At 43.6% G+C, this 24,265-nt stretch overlaps 4 protein-coding genes and 1 long non-coding RNA gene across 6 annotated transcripts in view; 3 read left to right on the top strand and 2 right to left on the bottom strand.

Moving 5' to 3' along the window:
• Positions 1-586: 586 nt before the first annotated feature.
• LOC149267830 (uncharacterized) lies at positions 587-13,867 on the bottom strand. The gene is made up of 3 exons (XR_016271428.1): positions 13,665-13,867; positions 10,466-12,882; positions 587-2,695 (listed from the first exon to the last, which is right to left on the bottom strand). It is a non-coding gene; the product is annotated as an uncharacterized LOC149267830 (long non-coding RNA).
• Syx4 (Syntaxin 4) lies at positions 12,062-15,352 on the top strand. Its single transcript, XM_018015609.2, has 7 exons — positions 12,062-12,200; positions 13,073-13,267; positions 14,267-14,360; positions 14,437-14,679; positions 14,732-14,805; positions 14,875-15,123; positions 15,190-15,352. Exons 1-7 carry the CDS (start codon positions 12,168-12,170, stop codon positions 15,259-15,261), a joined length of 960 nt encoding a protein of 319 aa, XP_017871098.1. The 5' UTR covers positions 12,062-12,167; the 3' UTR covers positions 15,262-15,352.
• A 742-nt stretch (positions 15,353-16,094) lies between these two features.
• crm (cramped chromatin regulator) lies at positions 16,095-20,915 on the top strand. The gene is made up of 7 exons (XM_089476137.1): positions 16,095-16,255; positions 16,506-17,081; positions 17,145-17,348; positions 17,413-18,830; positions 18,893-19,406; positions 19,963-20,114; positions 20,174-20,915. The coding sequence occupies exons 2-7, from the start codon at positions 16,541-16,543 to the stop codon at positions 20,273-20,275; spliced, it is 2,931 nt and encodes a 976-aa protein (XP_089332263.1). The 5' UTR covers positions 16,095-16,255; positions 16,506-16,540; the 3' UTR covers positions 20,276-20,915.
• Positions 20,916-21,269: 354 nt separating this feature from the next.
• LOC108619203 (chronophin) lies at positions 21,270-23,287 on the top strand. Its single transcript, XM_018015612.2, has 4 exons — positions 21,270-21,405; positions 21,667-21,793; positions 21,890-22,267; positions 22,331-23,287. Exons 2-4 carry the CDS (start codon positions 21,776-21,778, stop codon positions 22,871-22,873), a joined length of 939 nt encoding a protein of 312 aa, XP_017871101.1. The 5' UTR covers positions 21,270-21,405; positions 21,667-21,775; the 3' UTR covers positions 22,874-23,287.
• A 282-nt stretch (positions 23,288-23,569) lies between these two features.
• The window catches only part of LOC149267829 (uncharacterized), a 2,009-nt gene continuing 1,313 nt past the window's right edge, over positions 23,570-24,265 (bottom strand). For both annotated transcript variants that reach the window (XM_089476138.1, XM_089476139.1), the window contains exons 5-6: positions 24,077-24,265; positions 23,570-24,015 (exon numbers count right to left, since the gene is read on the bottom strand). The exon at positions 24,077-24,265 is cut by the window's right edge and continues 19 nt beyond it. In XM_089476138.1, the coding sequence (XP_089332264.1) occupies positions 23,705-24,015; positions 24,077-24,265 (500 nt within the window). In that variant the 3' untranslated portion in view covers positions 23,570-23,704. The remainder of the gene's footprint in view (positions 24,016-24,076) is intronic.

Genomic DNA, 24,265 nt, shown 5'->3' with positions numbered 1-24,265 from the left:
ACACATTAAAGATTTAAGGTCATCTGAGTAATCTATTTTTAACTGCACAGGTAATAAAATAAATCAGCTCTAACTCAGCAACTTCCTCATTATTTAAAGCAAATTTAGGATTTAAGATTCACCTGCGATTTACACCTGTTTAATCGACCGCAGCTCGGCTGGCGCAGATGCTGCATCAGCCAAAATTATTTCCAATTGCAATGGACCACAGCGGTCAATCGGATGCAAGCCGACAACCCACACAGCCACACCTACCCCTACCCCTACCCCTAGCCCTACCGCTACCGCTACCCCTACCCATACCCGTACCTCTACCCCTATCCCTACCAGTAACATAATTAGGATTATCCTGTTGCATTGCATTATGGCCCACTTAACAGGCATGGCATTTGGCGAGAGAAAGAGTGAGAGAGATAGATATACATATATATAGGGAAAGTGTAAGAGTGAGAGCGAGATATAGCGATGCATGCATATCGTATTGTCAACGCGGCCAATTACTAAAATTATTTGTGCTTCGCTGCTGACGTCGCAGCTGACGTCGCTGCCAGTGCATACAGCAAGCAATTACCAAGTCCCCCCCCCCCCCTCCCTCACGCGCCTTCATCTACCACCAAATTTTAATCACTGCTGTGCTCTGAGCTGTTCTGATTAATTGATTTAAGCCGCAAGACGAGCCGCGCAAAATCTACAATTATTTTACACACATACTCAAGAAGTAACTGTGAAATTGTCTACCGGCTCACTCACACACACACAGACAGACAGAGAGAAGCGCGCACATTATGAAGGCATTTTATGTGCTGTTCCGTCGGCTGGGAGAGGAGCTGGGGGCGAGGGGGAGTCGCATATTGAGTGTAAACCTATTAGAGAAATTACCAACGAAATGAAGCGAAGCCCATGAACCTGGCCGAAAGGCCAATCTGCAGGTCAATTCAATTACTAACGTTCGCCATTGACCAAGGCCGAGAGCTGCCACAGGCATTCACTAAAGTTTATTAAAATTTCTGTAGATATTTTGTAAATGCAATTTAGTTGCAAGCCTTTTATTTAAACAAATTTTACAGATTTACATTTTATTTATTTTTAGTTTATTCCAATTAAGAGTTTTTGTTTGTTTTTTATTTATTATTATATTATTTTTATATTATTTAATTTGTATTTCGTATTAAAAAGAAAACTTTCTGCCATCTTAACTTGTAATATAATCTAGCTGTACATTAAAATTATTTTTAAATATTTTTTAGACGATTTTTTAATATAATATTGAAAAATATTATTTTAAATATTTTCTTAAATATTGTTTTATTTAAATAATAATTTTAAATATTTTTTAACCTTTCTCAATTTTTATTTTACCTTTTTTGTTTTTTTTTTTTTTCGAATATGTAAACTATTTTTTCAAATATTATTATTAATGTTTTTATATAACTTTTTAATATATTTTTCAATATTTTTTATTTTTCAAATATTATTTTAAAATAATATATTTATATTTTTTTCTAATATATATTTTTTTTTTATTTTCATACAATATTTTTAAAAAATTATACATTATTTTAATATTTTTTATAACAGTTTTAAGTTCTAAATTGTTTAATATTCTTATATATCAAATTAGTTTGCTTATGGTATTAAATACTTGTTCCTCAAATTTATGCACATATTCGTCCAATATTGCTGTAACTGCTCGTGCGACCCTCGCTTCACTTATAGCTTTCTGAGCTGTAATTTAAGGCACATATACTTTTGGCTGTAAATATTTAATGCATTCGCCTGATCATTTTCAAAAAAAAGACGAAAAAGTGGGCGAACGGCATTTTGGCCCCGCCCACGCAGAGAACACGCCTGGCATGAAAATAAAGCCTGGCCTTGTTATTATTGTTATTAAATTTTACCGCCCATAACTGTTGCTGGCAAGACAAATTAATGGGGGCGGCGGGGTAAGCTAGCCATAGGAGTGGGCGTGGGCGTAAGCGTGGGCTAGTGGACCACTAGCCAACTCTATGTGTGTGTGTGTGTGTGAGTGTGTGTTTGTGTGTGATTGTGGGCTCCTTTACGCACAGCGTTTTAATGTTCTGTTTGTGTGCTCATCAATATTTATTGGGGTTCGAGTACGTGAGCCGCACACAATGAGCGAGAGCCGCTGCCCTCTTGGCCCTCTTGGCCCCCTTGGCGCGTCTTGGCCACCTTTGCCTGCGGCTGCAAAACGGTTTTTCTGCAAATATTTTGTTTCTTTCGTTTCTATTTCTGTTATTGTTCGCAACGAACTGAACAATGTTGCCCCGATACTTACAACTATACGACTCTATATACAGTTACAGTTATATATGACATATATATGCCCCAACTCCTCCCCCCCCCCTCACTCTCACTCTCTCTCGATTCAAAAACTTCAATTACCGCTAAGTAGCCATTGGGGGCGTTAATCACTTACCTGACCTCACCTGCGCCTTCGTCTGCCGATTAACGTTTCGTTTGCCCATAAATAACGGTAAGTTTATCGCTTATTAAGTCCCGTATTATTATTGCCGGCAGCCCCCCCAAAAAGTAGGCTATACCATTTATTTATACACTATTATAGGACAATGGGACGACTGGAATGAAACGAAAACGTTTCGAATCTATTCGCAAATTTAAGCCGATTTCCATGGAGTCGTCCGCGTGGTGCGGGTAAACGCTTCAAGCGGCTTTTCTGCTCATACATAAATAATGCATTATTATGAATAGGCATATCATAGATGCCATAGACAATAAATGCCCGCCCATATAAATTGCCATCAGTGTAGATATACACATGCACACATACATACACACATACATATCAATAAATATGAATGAGAATCTCGCCCGAAAACAGCGCAGCTTTAAATACGATTTGCACTTCATTCCACTCAAATTTCATTATATTTCTAAATAAACAAAATAATAATAATAATTGGGTTGAATATACATGCTAATATATCTATGTATTTAGAAGAGAAATTTTACATAGACTAGAACAATTAGACTTGGCTTAAGTTCTCAGAGATTGTCAATATGACTTAATAATAATGATAAGCCCAATGACTAACTCTATTTTCCTAACAATTCCGAATTAACCCTCAATGGGGCCCTGGGTGACCATCAATTTGGGTCCGTTCGTTATCTTCTTTTATCAATTTTAAAGGGCTCTTTAATTTATAGGAGACCTCTTCTGCCTACTTGTTAATCCAGCTCCATTTCCTAGCCCGAGAGGCTGTGTTCAATAATATTTAGATTGGACCTATTAGATGCGCAATTAAGAACTTTCACTTTTTGATTCTGGAGATGGGTCCATGAGAATCGGATTATTATCATTTGAATAAGTCAAATTTCATTAGGTCTGGCATCTGTTCAGAGAGAGAGAGAGAGAGAGAGTAAGGAAGAGAGAAAGAGTGAGAGAGAGAGAGAGAGTTTCTTTCTGGCTGTCTGCCTTTCCGTCTATCCATCTATTCCTCCTTTTATACTACCTTCTGTTTCTATGCCTAACGACCATCTACCTGACTTTGTGCCTATCCGTTCTTCTGTCTAGCTATCCTGTTGTTCCTCCTTCTCTCTGTTCTTTCGTCTATCTTTCTGCCGTTTCATCTACCGTTCCTTCTTCAATCTGTCATTCTTTCTTTGTGTCCTTTCGTCTGCCCGTCTCTCTTTCCATTTTTCCTTTCTTTTGTCTATCTCTCCTTCTGTCTACCCGTCTATCTGAACTTCCGTCTAACCGTCCTTCTGTCTGTCAATCCATTTAGCGGTCTGTCCTACTGCATGTCATTCCTTCCTCTGTCTGCCCTTCCGTCAGTCTCTCACTTTATCATTCTTGTAAGTCTGTTCTTCTGCTCTCTCTGTCTGTCTGTTCTTCCATTTTTGCGTTTGTCCTTCCGACTATCTTTTCGTCTATCCTTCCTTCTGCCTATTAGTCTCTTTCCCCTCTTCTATCTGTCTTCCCTCCGTCTGTCCACCCGTTAAGCTCAATCACTCAAATTATCGCAAGCCTCAAGATATTCCTATCGATAGCATAGGGTAATCGATAATGTTGATAACAAAAATCAAATACGTTAAATGACTAAGACATCAACTTGGAAATTCCATTGAGATCAAGGGGAAAAACCGTACGTTGCCCTGTTTCAATAAATACAATCAATATTGCACAATAAACATTGTACAACAACAGCAAAATGGTATATATGTATATAAATACAAACAAGCAAAAAATAGGTGTATTAAATTCTTAAGCTGACTAAATGCGATTTGCTGACAGATTTTGAAACGATTTGAGCGATTTTTGTGCAGCTGCAGTTGCCACACATGGTGGCACGTACGTGTGTGAGTGTGTGTGTCTGTGTGTGTGTTGTTGTTGTTGTTTGGGCTTCAACAGTGGCAACCTGACATCACTGTGCTGGTATGCGTGTCCTTGGCTGGCTCCGGCTCCGGCCTAGCCTGGCCATCGCAGCTTGATTACAAACTAAGCCGTTTAGAGAGCGAGTCGAGTCGAGTCGAGTCGAGCGGTCGTTCGTTTGCTTTATACAATCAGCTCGATGCCAAGAGGAAGATGACACACACACACACACAGACACACATAGACACACACACACAGGACAGCCGAGGACAGGCAGGCAAAAGACTGCGCAAGGACATCATCGCTCACTGATTGCCAGGCGCTCGAACGAAATAACGAAATAACGAATTATGTGTTTGCATAAATAAATAAGTAGATGCTTGGCGAAATGGAGCTGACTGAGCTGCCTCCTGCCAAACCTGCCAGCCCAGCCAGGGCTGAGTGTCTTCCAATTGAATTGAGAAGACGTTACCTCTACCGCATGCACCGCAGTCGCGTTCCGCTAAGCCGACGCTGGCTGCGCTGTCGTTGCCAGCATTGTCGCTGTCGATGTGTTGTGAAAAATTCGCTCGCTTTATTATAAACAAATAGCTGAGATGCGATGCGATGCGATGCGATGCATTGCTACCATCCTCCCGCCCCAAGTAACACACCCCCTCCCCCCCCCCCCCCACACTCTGTCGTTGTCGGTCCCTCCTTTCGATCGGTCTGACAATGACACGCTCGCCATTATGTGGCAAGCAGGAGGCGCATCTATGCGCCAGCCAACGGATGTGCACAGTCAGGACGCACGCCACCCGCAGCAGGACGCGGCCTGCTGCTCCAGCGATGCTGATGCAGCCAGCGAAATATTGTCGCTTGCAATAAATGCCAAGCATCCGCTGCGCCAGCGACAAGGACGACCGCCATTATGGCACTGGCGCCATTTTGTTTTGCTGCAAACCGAACTCACAGACCCGCCACCCCCTGCCGCTGCTACCTTACCTACCCCTACCTACCCCTACCCTGCCCAGCGCTCGCAATCCAAATAACGCGAATGCGATAAATAATGCAGCTTGGCAATTGGCGTTGCCTCCCGTCTCCCGCCTCCCGCCACCCACGTCCCGCCTCCTGCCTCCTGCCACACAGCTCATGCCACTGTCTCTGTTTTTTATGCCTTTCGGATGGCTGGATGGCCGTGCCACGTTCCGCTTTAAGCCACGACGCTCCGCATCGCATCCGACTGCACTTTAAAGGTGCAGCGCGCGGATGTGGCAAGTCGCTTATCTGTTTATGCGACGCTGATTTTGCACTCACTTCATTTCGATACATTCACAAATCCGAGTGTTATGAGCATTATATTTCACGTCGCTCGTTTCACTCGTTCCATAAAGGCTTACGCCCTTGGCTGGAGTGTGAGCTACCCTGTATGGCTCGGACTGGGCGCCTTTCTATGCGATTCTGATGATCTTGCTCTTTCTTTCTCATTATCTCACTGTCTCTTCCTCGGCTTAGGCCAAGCGACCTTTCTATTACGTTCTGGTGATTCTCTTTTTCCCTGCCTTTCTCTCATTATCTCAAGCCCCTCATTGTCTATGCCGTCTCTATCCCTCAATTTGTCTTTCTTCCGTTCGTTATTCTCTCATACATTTGTTCTTTCATTCTCTTCATACTTTTCCCTCTCCATCTCGACACCTGTTCCTCATCTGTTCATCCATACATCTCTTCTTTACTTTCACTCTTCCAATCTTTTCCTCTTCTACTCTACCTTTATGTCTTCATCTCCACTTCTCTTTCTCTCCTCTTCTTTCCAATGACCTCTCTTCCCCTCACTCCCTCTTCTTTTCTCCTTTTCTGTTTCCTTGTTTTTCTCCTTCTCTCTTGCTCTCTTCCTATCCTCTTCTTTCTCCATTTCGTGCTCTCTTTCTTTTCTTTCGCCTTCCTTCTCCTTCTCCTTCTCCTTCTCCTTCTCCATCTCCATCTCCTTTTCCTTCTCTTTCTCTTTCTCTTTCTCTTTCTCTTTCTCTTTCTCTTTATCCTTCTCTTTCTCTTTCTCCTTCTCTTTCTCTTTCTCCTTCTCCTTCTACCTTTCCTTTTCCTTTTCTTTCTCCTTCTCCTCCTTCTTTTCATTTTCCTCTTCCTACTCATTTTCATTTTCAGTTTCCATCTCTAATTCACTTCCTCTCTTCCTACCTTGTTTGCGATTACCTCCCTTCCTGTGCTGCCCTTTTTCCCAATTCTTTTTCTCTGCTTCCATTTTTATCTACTTCTATCTGCCCAATCCTTTCTTCGTACTTTTCCTTTTCGTTCTCCATCTATTTCTCTTTCCCTCTCCTCTATTCTTCTTTTCATACACCTTCCCATCCTCCCTCTTCTTACAATTTTCCTCTTCCTCTTCTTTCTCCTTCTCTCTTCTTCTCTATCTTCCCCTTTCCTTTCATTCATGTCTTTCTCTCACTGTCTCTCTGTTTTCCGTGTTTTATTTCTCAATTCAAATAAATCATAATCGACCCATCCCACTCTCGCCCCACACTCTCATAGCTCGATATCGCGTATTCGCCCCCATGGGACATGGAGAAAGTGAAATCAAGTGATGTTGTGTTGCCTTAAAGTGCACAAAAGCACAAATGATTAAATTGTCCACTTGTGTCAATTTGTAATGTATGAACTTACAGCGGGGTGGCCGGGACACCTTTCGGCTCCCCCACTCGCCCACTCGCCCGCTCACCCACTGCACACTCCATCCGCTGTCCTGGTCCGGCATCAGCAGCATCAGCAGCATCCCAGTGAAATGCGCTATTGTCGCATGTTTTGCTTTTTACCTTTGACATTTGCTGTTTAATTAAAACATCAACTGAAGCAGAAACAATGAATAATTCACATCATTATGACGTCGACGATGGCCACAAGTGCACATCGCCCGCATATGAATGTGTGAGTGTGTGTGTGTGTGTGTGTGTGTGCGGTTTGCCATTAGTTTTTGCAATCACTTGAATTCAACGTCGGTGACTTTTATGCAAATTGCTTCTGAGGTGCCAAAAAAAAAAAAAAAAAAATTGCCGTCGTATGCGTAAAGCGTATAAACTACATCCGGCGCAAGCTGTGCAGCCAATCATGCTGTCCCTGTCACGCACACACAGACAGACGCGCAGCCACGCAAACACACATGCATAAGCATTCGCCTTAAAGGCTTTAAAAGCAATTTGTGGCACAGTCGAAAAACTAGAAGAGAGAATTATATATAAAATGTGTATTAAAAAATATTAAATAATATATAGAAAATGTATAAATGTATATATATATACATACATATATATGTATATCAAACCAACTTTGCATAATTTTTAATTTTTTTTTTATAATATTATTTTTTTAATATTTTTTTTTATGTTTATATATATATATATATTTATCTATTTATTTTTCAGATCTATTTTTACTTTTATTATTATTTTTATTTTATTTTATTATTATTATTACTTGTTTTTTTTTTTTTTTTTTTTTTTTTTTGTATATGCATTTCATTTTTTTTTTTTTTTTTTTTTTGTATTTTTCCTTTTGGTGTTTTTGCCGTGCTCGTCATTTATAGTTTGGCGCGTGCGAATTTAATCAAAAGTCAAAGCGAGCAGGATGCGCCAGGATATGCTCGATGCGTGTGCCTATGCGTGTGTGTGTGCGTGTGCGTGTGTACTGACCCACATAAAGGAAAACACCAGCAAATAACTGCGAGCGAGCGACGCGCACAAAAAGACTCATCAAAAACTCATAAATTTGCAATTTTCGACACATGACAAAATAAATTGTAAACAAAGCTGCGCCAAAGCATGAGCAACACCAATACCAGCCCACACACACACACACACACACACACAACAAACAACAGCAAGAGCATGAATAACAAACATAAAAAACAAAGGATGCTCCCAGCATACAGGGCGTATGAAAAATATACATTTTTGCACTTTTTGGATTGTTGTCGAGTCGATGAAGCCAAAAGTTCATAATCAACCAACTGATGGCAGGCACGAGAAAGCCAAAGCTGATTAATTGGAACTGGAACTGGAACTGGAACTGGAACTGGAACTGGAACTGGAACCAGTAGCTGCAGCTCCAGCTGAGCCACTGATGACAACTAATGCCAACCAAAAGCCCCCAAATAGCTCCGAATTTCTTTCGAAATTAAAGTTGGAGCTGCAGCTGAGCAGAGATTGACAGCTGGAACTGGAGTTGAAGCTTGAGTTGGAACTGGAGCTGCAGCGAATGGCTTTACTTTAAGAACTAACAAACGCTTCGAATGTTTTGGTAACCCCTTGAATGGATTGGTAAGGGAAGCTGCAGAGGCTGAGATTGAGATCTTGAAGTGGAATCCTAACTGAAATTGGAACTAGATCTGTAGCTGAAACTTTGAGAAAAATCGATTTAGAAATTCACGTTTTATTTCCCCTCAGTAAAGGCTCATATTTGAATTCAATTTTAGCTAGTTTCTCTAGTAATTTAAGCTGAGCTTTCCACTAACTAACTAAAAAATTCGTTTAGCTGCCTTGCCTTAAATTAACAGACTTACAAAATTTGAGACTTCAAGAGATTTATCAACAGATATAACCTCCCATATATAGAGTGTGCCTAACCCTTTCTCTTTCTATATCTCTAGTTCGTTGTCTATCTTTCTCCCGCTCGAACTCAATAATTTCTCTCTCTCTCTCTCTCGCCCACTTGGTCACTTTCGCCCTCTATCTCCTCTCCCTCTTGCTTTCAATGTCTGATTCAATTTCTCACTCTTTTTCTCTATCTTTGCCTACCTGTCTCTGCATCTGTCGGTACCACACTCTCTCCTCTCTCCTCCTCTCTTCTCTCCTCTCCTCTCTCTCTCCTCTCTCTCTCTCTCTCTCTCTCTCTCTCTCCTCTCCTCTCCTTTCTCTCTCTCTCTCTCTCTCTCTCTCTATAGTCTCTATAGTCTCACTCTCTTTTCCTCACGTTCACTCTTCCTCTCTCTCTCTCGATCTTACTGTCTCTATCTATCTATCTCTCTCTATCTTTTACTTTTCCTCGATCTTTGTTTCTCTCTACTTACGTATCTCTTTCTTTCTTTCTCTGGTGTGTGTTTCATTCTCTCTCTCTTCCATCATTACTTTCCTTCTCTCCTCTGCCTCCCTATCTCTATTGCACTCTCTGCCTCTCTCTGTATTTCTCGTTCTCCCTCTATAAAAGAAATATAAAGAGCTATAGAACATATATCGCTGATTCACTCACAGAGAATTCTAGCTCCCTCCCTCCCTCTAGCAGTCTTCCTCTCTGTTCCCCTTTCCCTCTCTCCCGCCCGATGATTCTCTTTAGATTGCCTCACTAATTCCTCTTAAATTGAATGCCTTTTTTTTGTCACAGACTAAGCTTGAATATCAGCTTTCAGTTAGCTTGAATCATGATCGGCTTTACGAGGGATTTTTTTGTGTGTTTTTTCAACATGTTTGCTCCGACTGAGTCACGTATATACATATATACAGCTCGAGTGCAACTTATATGCGAGTATATATAGTATTTATCCGCATATCGAGCAAGATTTTCTTTCAATCAAATTCAACGTCGCTTCGTTCGGTTCGACTCTGTTGCTGATAAATCAAAGTTCACATTGAGGAAATCAAGCGCTGTAGCTCGACTGTGTGATACCCTGTACAATGAATGTCAGCTCACGAAATACCTCGTAAAAAAGACGAACACAATGTATTAAATAACGCACAAATATGCACTTCATGTGCCATTACAGGGTATCTTGGACGTCCATATTGAATGCTCTGTTTAATTTGTATGAATTTTGCATTCTTGTGGTTTCACTGAACGACGCGCAGTTAGTTAATAACATCTAGCCCTACGGCGTTTTGCCTTTGAGCCCGTGGAATGTATACGTATCATATATGTACGTGTGTATGTATGTATGCAAATATTTATATTGTATATAAGCAAACTCAGTGTTTTTTTTTCTCTTCGTCCATTTTATCCATTAAGCAACAATGAATATCATTTATAAAGCACACATGCATTTGCACTATAAATAAGTTATATATAAGCATATATACGTATGCACGTGTATGTGTGTGTGTCTTTGCATATATTATCACTCGATATCAATTTGCTCCTCACTCTGTTCCATTGTCGTAATTGGAATGCATTGAATTCTGAATTGAGAACTGTGACCCACGGACGGTTGCGTCGTGCGCTTTTTGCTGGCGATTCGAGAACGAGAATGAGAAGTATACAAATTTGCAGTCGACGCCAGCGTCGTCGTCGTCAAGCTTATAAGCGTTTTGCAACCGCAAGCACGAAATAACAACAACAACAACAACGAGAACAACAACAACAACACTAACAGCAGCAGCAGCAGCAGCAGCAACAAAAAAGCAATAGGAAAAAGTTCAACTAATTAGCGCAAGTGACTTTTGGATCCGTTGCCGTTGCCGTTGCCGTTGACGTCGCTACCTTCAATTGAACGGTGTTGTTGTTGTTGCTGTTGAATAGCATAAAAAAAAGGTTGTACTTGTAAAAACAACAAAAAATACGCGAATAAAAGTGGCAATTAACACATTTTTCATAGAGCGTCGCAACCGGTTCAATTTCCAGAATAGACGCCGAAAAGTGCAGAGAGACGCAGAGACAGGCAGCCAGACGGACAGACTGACTTACACATAATACATAACTTTATCTGTGCTACATACACGTACACACACACACACACACTCACACACACACATGTGCTTTGTGCTAATCTTTAAATTGAAAGAAATCTCAGTGGCAGCTTCTGACGCGGAGGAGCTAGCGCTATGTGGAATTTATTTTGCTGCCGGCGCTTTTAGTTAGCAGGCGACGTGCGGCGTGAAGAGATCTCAATTATCAAATATTTATATACAAACAAAAATAAAAAAAAAGTCTATACATTATTTAAAAAAAAAAAAAAAAACTTGTTGCAATTAATGAAAGCTATAAATATTATTATGCACTCTCGCTCTCTCTCTGCCTTCTCTCTCACTAATACTCCATCTGCTTGGTAAAGAAGGTCGTGCAACAGTCGATGACAAAATAAAGTGCAAGATTCAAAGCGTCTTCGAAATACAAATACAATTGCAAACATAACGGCAAATGTAGTGCTGAAAGTGCGATAAGGTAGCACTTAATCACACATACGCACACACACACAGAGATACAAACAGGAATACTCACACACTCCCACCACACGGCATACACAAGGGCATTGCCGATAAGCACCGTTACTTATCAACTTTGATATCGCACTCTCGCGCTCGTTTACTTGCTCTCTCTCGCTCTCGCTCTCGCTCTCACTGTTGCGGTTATTGTGCGCGTTACTCTCACGCGTAACTGTTCACTGGGCAGCAGAGCCATACGCACAGTTAGAGCACAGCTGTTGTCGTCGGCCAAGTGTCCCAAAGCAATGAAGAAGCAGCAGCAAGCAGAAGAAGAAGAAGCCGAACAACAACAATAACAACAGCGCGCACAAAGCTCGACGCGCAGTTTGCATTGTCGATTATGCAAAGCAACAACAACAACTGCCGCTCATCTACATGCATACATACATATGTATACGAAATACAACTGCAATATATGTACATATATATATTTATCCTACTGCATGTGCAAAGCAATTAAAACAAGTGCTCTGAAACAATAACAAAAACAAAAAGAAATATATACATACATACCTATCTATATATACATATATAAATGTATCGCGTCGCTGCTTACAAAATCAACGCTAAACACTAACAACAACAACAACAGCAAACTTTGCAGCACCTACACTCACACACACAAGCACACAAACACAGCCACAATGACCAGAGATAGGCTGCCAGACCTTTTACAGGTGAGTCGCTGTGTAAATTGTTATTTTTTATGTATATTTTTTTTAAGTTATTAGCGCCAATGTTTTTCTGATTCTTTTTTTTTCTGTGAGAGAGCAAGCTCAGTTGTTTATTGAGCAAATACAGTGTGCCAAAATGCAAAATAATGAGAGTTTTGCTCAGAAGAATAGAGTGTTGCATAAGTGCTTCATAAATAACATCCTGTGGCGCCCATTGTTAGGCAGTACTTTCGCATAGAGTGCAAAGCAAATGAAAACTAAATTGATGCATATAAAATAGAAAACTCGTGTTTCGTCTAGCTGCATTTTGAAATAGTATTCAGTTTACTTCTTTTTATGTTATTTTTTTTGCCGGCATTGCCGAGCACTACGCAACATTCCACAGCCGGCATTAGCACTATCTTGTCATGTACTGTGTTGGGGGTGGGGGGAGATGGCGCGGTGCGTGTTGTCATTGTTGAGCTCGGGCCGTTATTATCAGATCGTCCACAGATAAGAGCGATAAAGTAGCCCTCATGTGAGGGCCATTCCCCCACATCCATTGCCGTTCCAATTTCCAATTTGGCTGGCCAACTTTTATTATGCACAACGCTGCCAGATTGTGCATTTCGCGCCCATCGTGCCCAGCCCCCGCCGAGCAGCGAGAGCAGCGCAGATCGTTAGCGACAAAGAAAACAGCTACAGCCTAAAAAGAAGATGAAGAGAAAAAGCCGTCTAATTTAGGCACGAAGTTTTAGTTAGAGTCGCGCCGGCATCGCTGCAGCAGCGATGCTCGAAAATCAATTTTGTTTGTTTGTTTTTTTTTTTTTTTTTTCATTCATCTGTGAAGCTCGGGCTGTGCTAACTGTCTAAGCATTTTGTTAACTATTTTGCAGCGCTCGCTGAGCGCCAACTCAACGTCTTCATCATCGAACGGCTCGCTTTTGCTTAGCGCTTACAACGCTACCACCGAGTCCTTAACCAACAGCAACAGCAACAACAACAACCATAGCGGCAGCAGCAGCGGCGTAGACAACAACAAGGATCGCAGCAAAATGTCGGGAACGAATGTGGATGCTATTCTGACTCCAGTAAGTATGTGTGAGTTGGTGTGTGAGAGTGCGTATGTTTCTATGCGTGTGAGCGAGAGGGAACTGTTTGTGTATCGTAAAATGTCGCAGCAGGTATCGAATGTGGATGCTATCCTGAAGTCTGTGACTGTGTGCGTGTGAGAGAGCCCTGAGTGTAGCGATACTAGAGATGAGCGTGCGTATCGTATAATGAGACATAATTATGCTCCGAATCATGAATGAATTTTGTATAAAATGCAAACTATAAATACACAATCTCAACAAGCTGCAGGCTCAGATAAGATTAGCATGAGATAAGTGTAAGCAGTGAGAAGAAATGAAATCACTACTCTTTCTTCTACATTTTCTTTGTGGCTCACGGTGCGATGTCTAATATTTAATTGCGTGCGTTACACACCAAATGGAACCTGAGCTGTTTTCTTTTTGTAATCGGCACGCTGTCATCGCCAAGCAGGCCCATTGGATTCTATAACTGTTGTTTATCACACAACTTTTGATGGCCACGCGAATGAATCAGCCAGCGAGCAAGCGCCTCCACATCAGAAATGAATTACTCAATCGAACCGCGTGATAACCGAATGCTGGCTTATAGCGGCATCTAATTAATAAAGTACATACACATATACCAACAGATATACAAATGTATATGTGTCTACATGCATACAGTGTATGTCAATGCCAGTTGAAATTATTATTATTATTACTATTATGTATGTACTATTATGTATTAAGGGTTTAATGAACTTTTTGTTACAGAATCTTGGATAACGTAACGAATTACCGTTGAACTACATACATATGTATGTAAATTCCAATGAATTTTAAAAATTGTTCGCTTATCGCAAGCCGGCTTGCAGTATGTGTATGTATGTGTGTGTGTGATAGAGAGAGAGAAAGATAGTTTTGAGAGTGAGAGCACTTGACTGTTATTTAAATATATAACTGTATATTTATTACAAAAACACATATTGCTCACACGTTTACCAACACTACTTGCAGTATTCGGAAATACGGTATCAACTGTCGCAAATCGTGACCAATCTGGAGGCCATGGAACGCATGTCGCAGACGATACACTTGCGCACCTTCAGCGGTAGGTACAGTGAATACACATTAGCGTTAACCCCAGAAAGATTCATATATACGAAATACATGTATTTATACCACAGAGAACGAAATGGATGAGCTGCACAACAAGAATCTGCGATTGGGCAATCAGCTGATGAGTCGATTCAGGGAATTCAAAACGAATCTGCCGCCCGAGACGGACTACTGCCTGGAGGCGCGCATGAAGCGCACCCTCTTCTATGGCCTCTACCAGACGTTCATCAATCTGTGGCAGAAGAACGAAGAGTTCCTGCAGAACTATGAGATGAAGGTCAAGAAGAATCTGCGCATGCATTCCAAGATCAGTAAGTAATCAAGCGATCGCAACTCGATTCCCATTAATCCCACTTTGTTTAGTCAATTCGGAGGCCACAGATCAGGAGATTGAGCTGCTGATCGAGAACAAGACAACGAAGCTCTTTGTGGACAATGTGAGTTCGATGATGATTAACAAAAAGAAGCAACAACAACAAAATTAAAAACCAATTGAATTGTTTTAGATACTGCAAGAGACAGATAAGGAGCGGCAGACGCTACGCGATCTGATGGATCGATTCAATGAGCTGCGCAAGCTGGAGAAATCCATTGAGGATGTCCATGCGCTCTTCATGCGCATCCAAACGCTCGTCATGGAGCAGAGCGAGACGATACAGCGGGTGGAGTTCCATGCGAATCAAGCGACCCTTTACACTGAGAAGGGCGGCACTGAGCTCGACAAGGCCAACGAGTACCGGGAGAAGGCGCGCAAGGTGTTTTAGTTGAAAATAAATTTCATAACTTAGTATTTTCTTAATATCCATCTTTTTTTTTTGCAGAAAAAAATAATGATCATTGCCATACTCGTTGCAGTTGGGTTAGTTTTAATTTTTATCGGTATTTATTTGTGATGCACACAAGCGCAAAACAATTTATATATAATAATGTATAATATATACTTTTTTTTCATATGTATAGGACAAATAAATTTAATTTTGCTAAGCAGATTTTGTTTTAATTAAGCGGCAGACTTTCAAATGCCAAACTCACCACACTTGGACAGGCGCGCCTACAGGGTTGCATTTGCTATCTCTAGAAATGTCTGCAAAAGAAATGACATATTTTCTGTCAGCTGATTTTTGTTTATACATAATAAACATTTACTTTAAATGGTTTGCCCAATATTAAACCAATATTAATTAAATCCAAAAATGGGAAGACTACTGAAAAGTTAAGATGAAAGCAATAATTTTGATACACATACAAAAATGGCAGCTTTAAAATATTTTTACGACGCCCGTGCTGTTAAACGTTAACGTACGCTGTTAAACGCAATCATCTGTTCCGTTACGAGACAATCCATTTTGAAAACACAGAAGCGAAACTTCTTATACGACCGGAATTTGTGTTAACAGTAAGTAATAAAACCAAGATTTTAGGTCACCTCTATTACAGTATTGTTTATTTCTGTCCATTTAAAATTAAAAAGAAAAAAGAAAATAAGTGTATTATTTTTTAATTTAAATATAAATGAATAGACTCAGCCCTAGATACGCTTAATGTTCAAAAATACCAAGTAAGCTGCAAAATTTAGGTAGACAAACGCAATATTTGATATGCCATTTCGCAAAAGCCTTGCAAATAAACACAACAACAATGAATTTCCTAGGAAATTCATAGTTCCAGCTAATTGAATCAGCAATGTATATGCATAAATCTGTAACGTAAGCGCAGATTGAGTAACGTAACTGCAAACCTAACAGGGCTATGTTATGGATATGTTAACAGTCCAAATAGCCATTTAACATAACATAATACGCTGCCAAAAAATGCAAAACAATGAAGATAAATAGAAGCCAAGACGAAAACAAGTCCAACGTAAAATAATTAATTAACTCATTTGGGGTAAGTGCACAAGTGCATACATACAATATGCTGCTAGTGATCGAACAACAACAGCCAATCGAACGCAAACAGACAACAACAAAATCCAATCAAATTCTTGACCCATTGGCGAGCGCCATTTTTTCGCTGGCGTCGCACAAAGTTTGCCATTGATCTGCAAATTTCAGTGAATCTGCTGCAGATCTGTTATCTGTGCAGAGTGGGATATTTGCAGCATAATAACTGGAACTATTGCTACCATTCGTTATAGCCTGTTCGTTGCTTTGCCGTGGGCCGTGGGCCGCAATGGAGGACAACGGCAGCATGTGTAAAAGTGTGAAGTTTGCAGCCGAATCTGTTGTTCCCGAGACATCGACGGCAGCCAATGCAGCCAGCACATCTGCCAGCAATGGCAAGGGTGTGCAGTTCAAGTTGGCAGCCGTGGCCGAGCCCGAGGAGCTGCTCGGCTCGGTGACGACACAAAATTGCCCGGGCACCCGAGCGAGCGCGCGCGTCATACAGAAGATGAAGTTGGATCTGACGCGTCCGATGACACCGCCGCCGGTGGAGCGTGAGCACAGCAAGAAGGAGGAGAAGGCCGCCCAGAAGACGCCATCGCAGCTGCGGGCGGCCAGCAAAACGACCTGGACAAATCTGGAACGCAACTGTTTCTTCGATGCGCTCAACGAGTTTGGCAAAGATTTCGAGGCGGTGGCCAATTGCATCAATGCCAAGCTGAAGCGTCGCAACTCCAGCAGCGACTATAGCTTCAAGACCAAGGACCAGGTGCGCCAGCATTACTATCAGACATATCACAAGATTGGCAAATATGTGCGCTTCACCGATGGTGAGTCCCTGTATATATCAATAATCCGCCTTCACCTAATTAAATCCTCCTCCTCTTATAAAGAGCTCAAGAAGCCCGCCCAGGAGCTCTACACGCTCATCAACTATGGCGAGATGAGGCGCAAGCTGCAGTTCCTCACGGAGAAGCACTTCATGAAGCTGAAGCAACTTATCTACCAGGGCCACATCACGGTGCGCAGCAAGGGCAAGAATATACGCATCAAGACGCCCTCGTGTAAGGCGCTGCGACGCCTTAATCAGCTGGACGGTAAGTTCATCCGGATGAACTGAAAGCCAATCCATATCAATTCATTTTCATATTCCCACCTCAGACACATTGGAGGACATTCGCCTGCCCAGCAAGATCGAAGTGCTGGTCAGTCCGGCGAACATGGAGGCCTTTGGCCGTGTCCAGGCGCTCGCCCAGAATCCACGCGGACGAGCCATTGTGCCGCTGCACAAGAAGCTCATCACGTTCATCAAGACGTTTCAGTACAAATGGCGCAGTCCGGACGCCCGCCTGGCGGAGCAGCATCTCCAATCGAGCAGCGCTACTGCCGCCACTACCAGCACCAGCACCAGCGCCCCCGCCGCTGCCGCTGCCACTGCCGGCAGCGCAGAGCCGGCCGAGACCTACACGGAGCCGACGGTCTGCTTTCTGCCCAAGCCAGGCGTGCCCATACACCGGCCGCTGCTCAGCATTACGGCGTACTTGAGCAGCGTCAACATCTGCCTGGGCGCCTACGAGGAGCGTCTGGGCGTCAAGGTGCGCAGCGAGACCCTGGACAGCACCGCAGCTGCTGCAGCGGCAAGCGCCAAGCGGGCACGCACCGAGAGCGGCTCGGAGAAGCGTTCGCCAGAGACGAAGAAGCTGAAGCCGCAGTCCAGTCCGGCGCACGACAAGTCCATGGACGAACTGGCCGAGGCGAGCAATCAGGTAAAGCTAGAGAGCAGCAGCGGCGACGAGCTGAGCGAGGAGATCAACGATTTGCTCACATCCACAAGTGCTGGCGGTACAGCTGAGTCAGCCGAGATAGCTGCTCCGCCGCCGCCCGCACCGCCAGCCCCAGCACCAGCTCCAGCTCCGGCTCCGGCTCCGTCACGAGCCAAACGCAGCGATGGCCCCGGCGCTGGCGGCGGCAAGGGCGCCAGGGCAGCGGCTGCAGCGCGCAACTTCAAGCCGCTGCTCAGCGACGACGTGATCAAGCGCATACGCCGCGGCTGGACGATAGCGAACTCGGCGGACATCACCATCGGGGATCTGTACGTGGTGCTGGGCCAGGACTCCAAGCTGGAGCTCGAGTATTACTGGTGTGAGCCGGAGGTGGGCACGTCGAGCAGCGCCACAGGCGTCAGCGCCTCGACGTCCACGTCCTCCTCGTCGTCAGCTTCGACATCGCTGCCCTACAATGCCAACGACTGTGATAGCGTGGAGCGCGTCAAGGCCATCAATACGGCGTCGGTGAGCAACAAGCTGAAGCATCTGCTGCTCGTCGCCAATCTCAGCGAGCGTGTGCGCAAGCGCCAGTGCAGCTGCGGCCACAGCTGCGATCGCAAGCGCGATCTCATCACGAAGGCACGCTGGATGAGCAATCTGGGCGGCTCTGGGCCCGGAGCGGCAGCAGGCGGTGCAGCTGCGGCAGCCAGCGCCAACCCTGGCGATGGCAATGAGGTTGTCTTTCGCACGCCCATGCTGCCAGTGCGTCGGCCCATGGTCAACATCATTGATCCAGTGCGTCAGCTGAGCAAGGTGCGAATCACTTACAAACTGTTGCGAAAAATATATATTACAAATTTGCATTGCTTTTCCAGCTGTCGCGCCAGAAGCTCTCACGGCAGGTGCTGGTGCAGCGTTGCCTCCTGCCGCCCTCCTCGGTGGATCAGCCGTACGATGTGCTCAGTCTGCGGAATCTGCAGAACGGACTCTTCGAGCCCATCGACCGCGTCAGCAGCAGCAGCAACGCAAACGACAACGATGAGATCAACGCTGTGATATCCAAGCTGAATGCAATCAGCAGCAGCAACGCCAGGCAGCAGCGGGCAGAGGCCGAGGATCGCAACAGCAGCAGCAGCAGCAGCAGCAGCGGCATGGGCAGCAGCATCAGCACCAACACCAACAGCAACAGCAACAGCAACAGTACCAGCGGCAGCGGCGATGGCGACGCCAATAATAGCCATAACAACAACAACTACTACAACAGCATGGAATGCAGCGGCTCGGGCGTCAGCGGCCTGGACATGCCCAACTTGGACTTTTGCGCAGAGCCAACAGCACTGCCAGCCACAAGCACAACACTGCCCGAGGATGTGCAGGACGAAAGCACCTGTAAGCGGAACCTATCGAATAGAATCCATGTGAACAAAGACTTAGATAATAGGTAGAGCGAACGAGAGAGAGAAAGAGAGAGCATGGCTTAGAGTTTAGATCAGGACAACTGATGTCCAGGGAGGATGAATACTCTGCTGATACCAGGCATTAACCCTAGAATAGGATGTACAATACTAGAGCGACAGTAAGCGACTTAGAACAAAGCGTAAAGAGTTTAGAGAGTAACCAGGATCGGGGAATACTCTTCTCTTTTAAAACAAGAGTCGATGTGATAAACTTAAAAGATACTTAGGGAATTTCTAATTAGTTAAAGGAAAAGAGGAAAACGGAAAACGGAAGAGAGAGAATTCTACGGTAGCAATAACTTTTTTTTTTTTTTTTGCAACTTGAGGTCACTTGTGTGTGCATTGGCATTTCAGTTCCAATCGTTCCTCGTGTCTTAAGCTTAGGCTATCCCTTTTCATTCTATACAAATATCTTAACAACTGTGCTGATCGTTGATTTAATGTTAATTCCTTTTCTTCTTCATCTTCTTCTTCTTCTTCTTGTTTAGCTCAAAGCTTCTTCAATGGCAGCGTCAGTCCGATGCATTTGCTGCGCGACTCCACGTCCAATGCACGCTGGCTGGAGGAGAATATCAATGACTTTTCGCTGACCAGTTTGCTGGGGCATCTGGATGATTTTGATGCCACGCGCGATATACTGGTGAGTGAATTCTAGTGAATCTAGTAGCAGATCAATCTCTCAATCAAACCATCTTTCAGGATCCTTCGTCTACGATGTCGGTGATCAGTGAGAGCAGCGTGGATTATCGTCACAAGTTTCAGGAGATTTCGGCTTTGCTGCAGCAGCAGGAGAAGGATTAACACACTGGAAATTGGCCTCTAGATCTTCTAGGGATTAACACACACACACACACACACACACACTACGTTGGCGTTCTTGAATTTGATTTGTTTTCGTATTACTATCAATTAGAGCAAAGAATATGCTATTCCAAAACAGAAAAGGAAATTAATTCTAACACGGATATTAATGTTAATTTCAACATTTTCAATATGTATCTGTATACAGATGTATATTCACATATATATCTATATCTATATTTTAAACACATTACATTTATCCTCATTACTACACTAAGCCTTGTGATTTTGAAATTGTTCTTTTACGTTACGTTTAATACTAATATTAATACCACTTATATGATACTTGGAAACAAACATACACATGCTCGATATTTATTTCATACATATTATCTATACCTAAGTATTACAAGCACTCACATTGTCTTACGTTGTCCAACCCGAACTGAACGGGGTTTCGATTTCATACTTTTTTTTTTTTTTTTTTTACTTTTTTGTTTTGGTTGTAGCTCTTAGATTAGCTTAGTTATTAGAAATTTAGTCGCGAATAAGTTGTATTGTAGTTGTAGTTGCGAAATCTTCATATAATCATAATAATAAATAACAGTTTACCCTGTGTATATACGCCCGAAGAAGAGAATTGCATTTTATTTCTATATTTGGGAAGTAAAAAATTACAAATATGAAACATACGAAAACGTAAAATTGGAAATTAGCATAATGTAACAATAACATATGTATGTATGTGTATATATGTATCTGTACAATAATGTAATGCGTACTTGGTACATTTTAGGCATACGCCACTGTAAGACATACGTCATTTCTGAATGAAAGACACACACATGCATATGCATATGCATATGCATATGTATGTATGTGTGTTTATTGCTACGCTTCCAGCTAAGTTTGCTGATTCAAACGCTGGTTACCAATCGACGCCTCGCAAGACACCGATATACATACATATGTACACACATATGCATGCGTATTTCTCTGTGTATGCATGTGAGTGCTTTTGTAGTGGCAGTGCAATGAACGAGAGCCCACTTCAAGAAAGCAAAAGTGAGAAATAGTTAAAGCGAGAGCGCCACAGAGAGACGTGCTGAAAGAGAGCTGACGCTCGTGCAGTAAATACATAGTTCCGATAAGCAACGGCAGTTTGCTATGACAACAACAACAGTAAATAAGAGTCGCCCGTTTTGTTGTTGTTGCTGTTGTTGCTATTGGCTTTGCGCTGACTGACAAATCCAGTGTCTGCGTCTTAGCCTACCGCTGCAAAGTGTTAATCATTATTTAATTTTTTTTTTTTGTTGCTGCTGCCGCTGCTTCTGTTGTTTTATTTTTTTTTTTCATTGCTGTGTTCTTAATACTGTAATTTTGTTTTCCAGTTTAGGCGTTTTATGATGCGCCAGTCGAGTCTGTCACATTAGTTGGCTGCCAGACGTGCCAGCGACAACCTCGAGCTCCAGCAGCAACAGCAACAGGAACAACAATAACATGGCGGAGAGCAACAGTGTTAGTCTCATGGACTTGGCCCACCTTAAGGAAGTAAACTTATCAGTTGGCTGAATTTATTTATTTTTTTTTTTTTTTGTTTTTTTTTTTGTACAGCCGCAGCACATCTTGACGATGAGCGGCGAGCAGCGGCAGCGGTTCTTGGAGTCGTTTGATTGGGTCTTCAGTGACATAGATGGCGTCATCTACAACCTGGAGTCGGATGTCCCGGATGCTGGCCTGGCCTATAACGCACTCGAGCGGGCCGGCAAGCGGCTGACCTTCGTGACCAACAACAGCGTGCGCACCCTGGAGCAGACGGCGCGACGCTTCGCCAAGTCAAAGATCCAAGTGGCGCCGGAGCAGATCTGGCATCCGGCCCAGACGCTGGTCTACTATCTGCGGAGCATCCAGTTCGAGGGGCTAATCTATATCATGGCCTCGCCACAGTTTAAGGCGGTGCTGCAGCAGGCAGGCTTCCAGCTGCTCGAAGGCGTAAGTAGCAGCCGCGGCGTCCTGCTCAAGTGCTAATCCCATCTGGATGCTTCACTGTTCTAGCCCAATCACTTTATCGAGGAAACCTATGAGGATCTGGCGCGCCACATATTCGACAAGCAGCCAGTGCGTGCTGTGGTCATCGATGTCGACTTCAATCTGACCTCAGCCAAGCTGATGCGTGCCCATCTGTACCTGCGTCATCCCGACTGCCTGCTGATTACCGGCGCCACAGATCGCCTGCTCCCAGTGGGCAAGGGTGTGAACATCATCGGGCCCGGCGCCTTTGCCTCCATTCTCGTGGAGGCCAGTGGCCAGCCGCCGATTGTGATGGGCAAGCCGGGTCGGCCGCTGGGCGACATGCTCCTCCAGCAGAACAAAATCACGGATCCACGGCGCGTGCTCATGATCGGCGACATGCTCGCTCAGGATGTGCTCTTCGGCCGCCAGCTCGGCTTCCAGACGCTGCTCGTCCTAACCGGCGGCTGTTCGCTCCACCAGCTCCTGGCCGTAACGGATCCCGATCTGCTGCCGGACTACTATGCGGACAGCGTGGTGGATCTACTGCAATTGCTGCCTGAGAGTACACCCAAGGCGCATGGCTAAGCCCAACCAAGATTTGAAGCTATTCAAATGCTTTTAGATATATATATATATATACATGCATATATCGTTTTAAGGGTTAAAGGTGACCTTGTCATATATACAGAAAATTTATTCCTAATTATTCCAAACCGGTTCCGCTTTAATTTAGTATATGTATTATATATAGTATGTGTTATATTTTTGATAAGACCATGCTCTTAATACAGATATTCTGTTTCACTTCATTATTTTGTCTCGGATTTGTCAAATTATTCTGAAGTATCCCTTGCCTTACTTTCGTTAGTTGCTTAGAAACCGCTTTCATAACTATACTATATATAGTATGTATACTGTATGTATATTATATTTTTGATAAGATCTAGCTTTTAATACAATATATAGTCTGTTTCACTTCAGCTATTATTTTGACTCGGATTTGTCAAATTTTTTGAAATATCCCTTGCCTTACTCGCTCATAACCATATACCACTTGAATTACTATACTATATGTATTTATATTATATTATTGATAAGATATTCTTTTCAATATAATCTGATTCACTTCTGCTATTGTCTCCCATTCGGTTCGGTTTCGACTTGAAATGGGAATTTTATTGCGCTGCTCCTCTCTCTCGTTCCCTATGTCAATCTCCCTCTCCCACTCCTTCTCCATCTCTCTTTCTCTCTCTCCCTCTCTCTCATTATGTGCATTATGCATTACTAGGTAAACTATTGACTTTATTGCATCTGGAATTCTAGTGTCCATAGGCTTATCTAAGTTACAAATTATATATGATGGCTGTTTAGGGTTCTACGCTCCTCCTCCTGCTCTTCATTGCCTCGGTGGCCAGCTTAGTTAGCCTTATCGCACAGATCGCCCAGGCAATCGCCCACGTAGTCCGGCATGTGGGCATGGCCCGCGGGCAGGCTGTCCACGTCCGCCTGGCTGCTGCCGCCGGTGAGCACCAGCAGCGTCTGGTAGCCGCTGGCGCGCGCGAAACCAATGTCACTGGCCAGACTGTCGCCGACGAAGAGCACGCGGTTGGGCGGGATGTGGGCGTGATGCTGGCGCAGCAGCTGACGCAGTGCCTCGCCCGGTTTGCCCAGCACCGTTGGTTGCCGGCCCGTCGACTGGGCGACAATGTCGATGAATGGTCCTGGTCCTAGAGCGAAACGGAATCCTTTAGTTACCCTAGGCCTAGCCACTGCTAAACCATTGCCTACCGATGATGTCGCCATTGCCGAAGGGAATCAGCGCATCCGCAGCGCCGGCCAGAAACAAACAGCTGGGATTCTGCAGCTGGACGTGGGCACGCATCAGCTTGGTCGCCGTCAGATTGAAATCGACATCGATGATGACCGCATCCACGGGCTCGCCGCCAAAGATGGCCTCGCGCAGCTCGGCCAGAGTCT

Source organism: Drosophila arizonae, chromosome X, assembly GCF_054131065.1.
Source record: "Drosophila arizonae isolate 15081-1271.41 chromosome X, UAZ_ARI_1.0, whole genome shotgun sequence".
Lineage (NCBI taxonomy): Eukaryota > Metazoa > Arthropoda > Insecta > Diptera > Drosophilidae > Drosophila > Drosophila arizonae.
This window is presented reverse-complemented; position numbering and strand designations above follow the sequence as displayed.

Excerpts from the sequence above, each read along its gene's own strand:
- Syx4 (XM_018015609.2), top strand. The coding sequence starts at position 12,168 with ATGACCAGAGATAGGCTGCCAGACCTTTTACAG. Across the intron at positions 13,268-14,266 it reads TGGATGCTATTCTGACTCCA|TATTCGGAAATACGGTATCA; the intron begins GTAAGTATGTGT and ends CACTACTTGCAG. Across the intron at positions 14,806-14,874 it reads CGAAGCTCTTTGTGGACAAT|ATACTGCAAGAGACAGATAA; the intron begins GTGAGTTCGATG and ends GAATTGTTTTAG.
- LOC108619203 (XM_018015612.2), top strand. Across the intron at positions 22,268-22,330 it reads GCTTCCAGCTGCTCGAAGGC|CCCAATCACTTTATCGAGGA; the intron begins GTAAGTAGCAGC and ends TCACTGTTCTAG.
- crm (XM_089476137.1), top strand. The coding sequence starts at position 16,541 with ATGGAGGACAACGGCAGCATGTGTAAAAGTGTGAAGTTTGCAGCCGAA. Across the intron at positions 17,082-17,144 it reads ATATGTGCGCTTCACCGATG|AGCTCAAGAAGCCCGCCCAG; the intron begins GTGAGTCCCTGT and ends CCTCTTATAAAG. Across the intron at positions 19,407-19,962 it reads TGTGCAGGACGAAAGCACCT|CTCAAAGCTTCTTCAATGGC; the intron begins GTAAGCGGAACC and ends CTTCTTGTTTAG.